Below are 3,070 nucleotides of genomic sequence, written 5' to 3' on the forward strand. Positions count from 1 at the left end.
TCTTCTATATTAACAACAATATTAATACCAATTAAATTAAAATTTAATCTAATTTAGACGAGCGATGGAAACATTTATCTTTGTTGTTGACGCATATCATGAAAGTTGAGCAAGTATGTATGTAGGCATTAAGGCATCCAGGTTCTTCCACCTCCCACCACTGCCCCAAGAAAAGAAATTACGAGTGCGTGCCAGATATAGGCATGTGTATGATACGAATATAATCAAATTCTCTTAAGTTTTCCATGGATTTGAAGATTCCTTGGAAGTCATATCCCCATATTTACTGTCTGTCTTGGTGTGCCTAACATTGATTCGTGTCTATCTGATGCTCATAAGTAGACAATAAAGGGACAAAACTAACAAGTGTTAAGTTACATTACGCTCAAAGAACTCAAGTTCACAAAATTATTGAGAGGAACAATCATGAAACCCTAAAGAATTACTGTAAAATACTTGAACGATACCTTGGCCATACAAGAAAGTAGGGGAAAAAGGGGCACAATATGTAGTCTAATGCAGAGCAGTGTCAAGGATTAATCCCCAAAGAATTGCCTAGTGCACTCCGAGGACAGATTATTCCACAAGAACTCTTTTCTTCATCAACTCCAATATGGCATCCTACTGAGATTTTAACAACTAGTAATATGAAGATCACTCTTTCATGAACCATCCACAAGCAAACAGAACAAGCAAAAATCAATTCAGGAAATGCTTCGTAATTGATCAAATATATACTGGAAAAAAAAGGGGTTCTTCAAAATCAATCATGGAAATATGAGAAGAAAAGTTTCAGAGATTGAATCAAAAATTCAAAAAAGAAAACATAACTTTTTACCTGCAAGAAATCAACAGGGAGATTTCCTCTACTTTTAGCTTGAGGAATGGATTGGAGTTCCCTAAAATTGGTGATAAAAGCCAATCTACCATCTCTAGAAGAAGCCAACCATGTCCCACCAGCTTGCCATCTCTTCCACCAAGAATCTCCCCACCCTCCCACCATATCAATGGCTCAGTTGGCCTTAAAAACAAAACCCCAAAATTCCAAAAATTGAAAATCAACAAAGAGTAAACAAAGAAAGGCACTTGAAAAAGGTGTACATATATATTTGTGATACTCGCCTCTGTTGAGAAATAAAATGAAAGGGTAAAGTGGGTGTGTTTCCCACATAAAAACTGCTATGCACATGGTCGAAATCTCCCTACAAGAAAGTGGCTCTATGCTATTCACAGCAGTTGACTTCATTGACAGCCAAAAAAAAGAAGAAGACATAATTGCCTAATTTAGCCTTTAACCACGACTAGTAAAAAAAAAAAAAAAGCAGCCGATGATTTGAGCGATTGAAGGGGAAAGTAAAAGAGTGCGCGTCCACTCGCTGCACCTCAGCAGCTGTCTCCAGCCAATTTCCCTCCCTTCCGAGCGACCCCATTCCCCTCTTTATATACACCCCAAATCCCCCCATTTCCCTATACCTCCTCCTCCTCCTCCTCCTCCTCCTCCACCGCCACCGCCACCACCAACCCATTTCCTCTTTCATCGCCACCGCTTAAAATGTCTCTTCACCATTTGCTCTTTCCCATTCTAATACTCGCATTCTCCGCTGCTTCTTCATTAGCTGCCACTGCAAAAGACCAAACTTTGAACACTCATCAAGCTGAGTTCTTTAACCCCAAGCTTCCACCCAGAATCCTTTCCTCTTCCAAAAAGTTCGAAGGCTCATCGGACATTGTCGACCTCCGTTACCACATGGGTCCCGTCCTTTCCTCGTCGCCGATCAATATCTACCTCATTTGGTACGGTAGTTGGTCTGTTTCCCAAAAACTCCTCATCAAAGACTTCATAAACTCAATTTCCCCTTCCGCGACGCCGTCTCCTTCCGTTTCCGACTGGTGGAAAACCGTCTCTCTTTACACTGACCAGACCGGAGCCAACGTTTCGCGGACCGTCGTCATTGCTAAAGAACACTCCGACACGGGTTATTCCCGCGGTTCTCACCTCACGCGCCTTTCAGTCCAACAAGTTATCGCCACCGCCGTCGAAGCCGCTCCTTTCCCCGTCGACCACCGCAATGGGATCTACTTAATCCTTACCTCCCAAGACGTCACCGTTGAAGATTTTTGCCGTGCCGTTTGTGGCTTCCATTACTTCACGTTCCCATCCATGGTGGGTCACACTTTGCCCTACGCTTGGATCGGCAACTCGGGTAAACAATGCCCCGAGGTCTGCGCTTACCCCTTCGCCGTCCCGGGATACATGGGTGGTGGCGGTCCGGGTTCGTTGGCCCCACCGAACGGAGATGTCGGGTTGGACGGCATGATCAGTGTGATCGCCCACGAATTAGCCGAGCTCTCCACAAACCCACTGGTGAACGCATGGTACGCCGGAGAGGACCCCACCGCACCGACGGAGATAGGAGACCTCTGTGAAGGGTTGTACGGTACCGGCGGCGGCGGAGGGTACATCGGTCAAGTCATGAGAGACCAGAAAAGGAAAACGTATAACATGTACGGCAATAAAGGAAGGAAATTCATGGTGCAATGGATTTGGAGCCCTGTTTTGAAAGCTTGTGCTGGTCCCAATGCTTTGGATTAAATTTAATTTCATTTTTCTGGGTTTTTTTCCATTGAAATCATCAGATTCATTTCCATGGAATCTTGATTTTTGCATGTCAATTTAGGGTTTGAGATAATTATATGTATTGTAGAGTTGTATAAACAGGTTTATGATGAAGATTTCAAGTTTAAATATTATAGCATTATTTTATGTTTAATTAATATAAGTAGAAAATTTTCATTTCTTTGAAATTTGCCATTGTAGTGGTGGTGATAAAGAGCAAATTTAAAGCTTTGGTTTTCAGAAGAATCAAAGGCGTGATTTGCAGGTAAAAAAAAAAAGAAAAGAAAGCAAAACAGTGCATAGTCTGAGCTTTACAGCGAGCGTGTTTCCCTTTTCACGCTCTTTGCTTCCAATTATGCTTGTTAAAGTGTTACGACATTTGCCACTTTGAATTTTGGAAGGGTAAATTACAAAAGGTTACTAAATTATTAATAAATTTATATTTTAGTCACT

At 42.1% G+C, this 3,070-nt stretch overlaps 1 protein-coding gene across 1 annotated transcript; it reads left to right on the forward strand.

Moving 5' to 3' along the window:
• The first annotated feature begins 1,149 nt into the window (after positions 1-1,149).
• Positions 1,150-2,805, forward strand: LOC108457623 (protein EXORDIUM-like 5). The gene has a single exon (XM_017756672.2). It carries the CDS (start codon positions 1,553-1,555, stop codon positions 2,591-2,593), a length of 1,041 nt encoding a protein of 346 aa, XP_017612161.1. The 5' UTR covers positions 1,150-1,552; the 3' UTR covers positions 2,594-2,805.
• The last annotated feature ends 265 nt before the right edge of the window (positions 2,806-3,070 follow it).

The sequence above is a fragment of the Gossypium arboreum genome, chromosome 4 (genome assembly GCF_025698485.1).
Source record: "Gossypium arboreum isolate Shixiya-1 chromosome 4, ASM2569848v2, whole genome shotgun sequence".
Lineage (NCBI taxonomy): Eukaryota > Viridiplantae > Streptophyta > Magnoliopsida > Malvales > Malvaceae > Gossypium > Gossypium arboreum.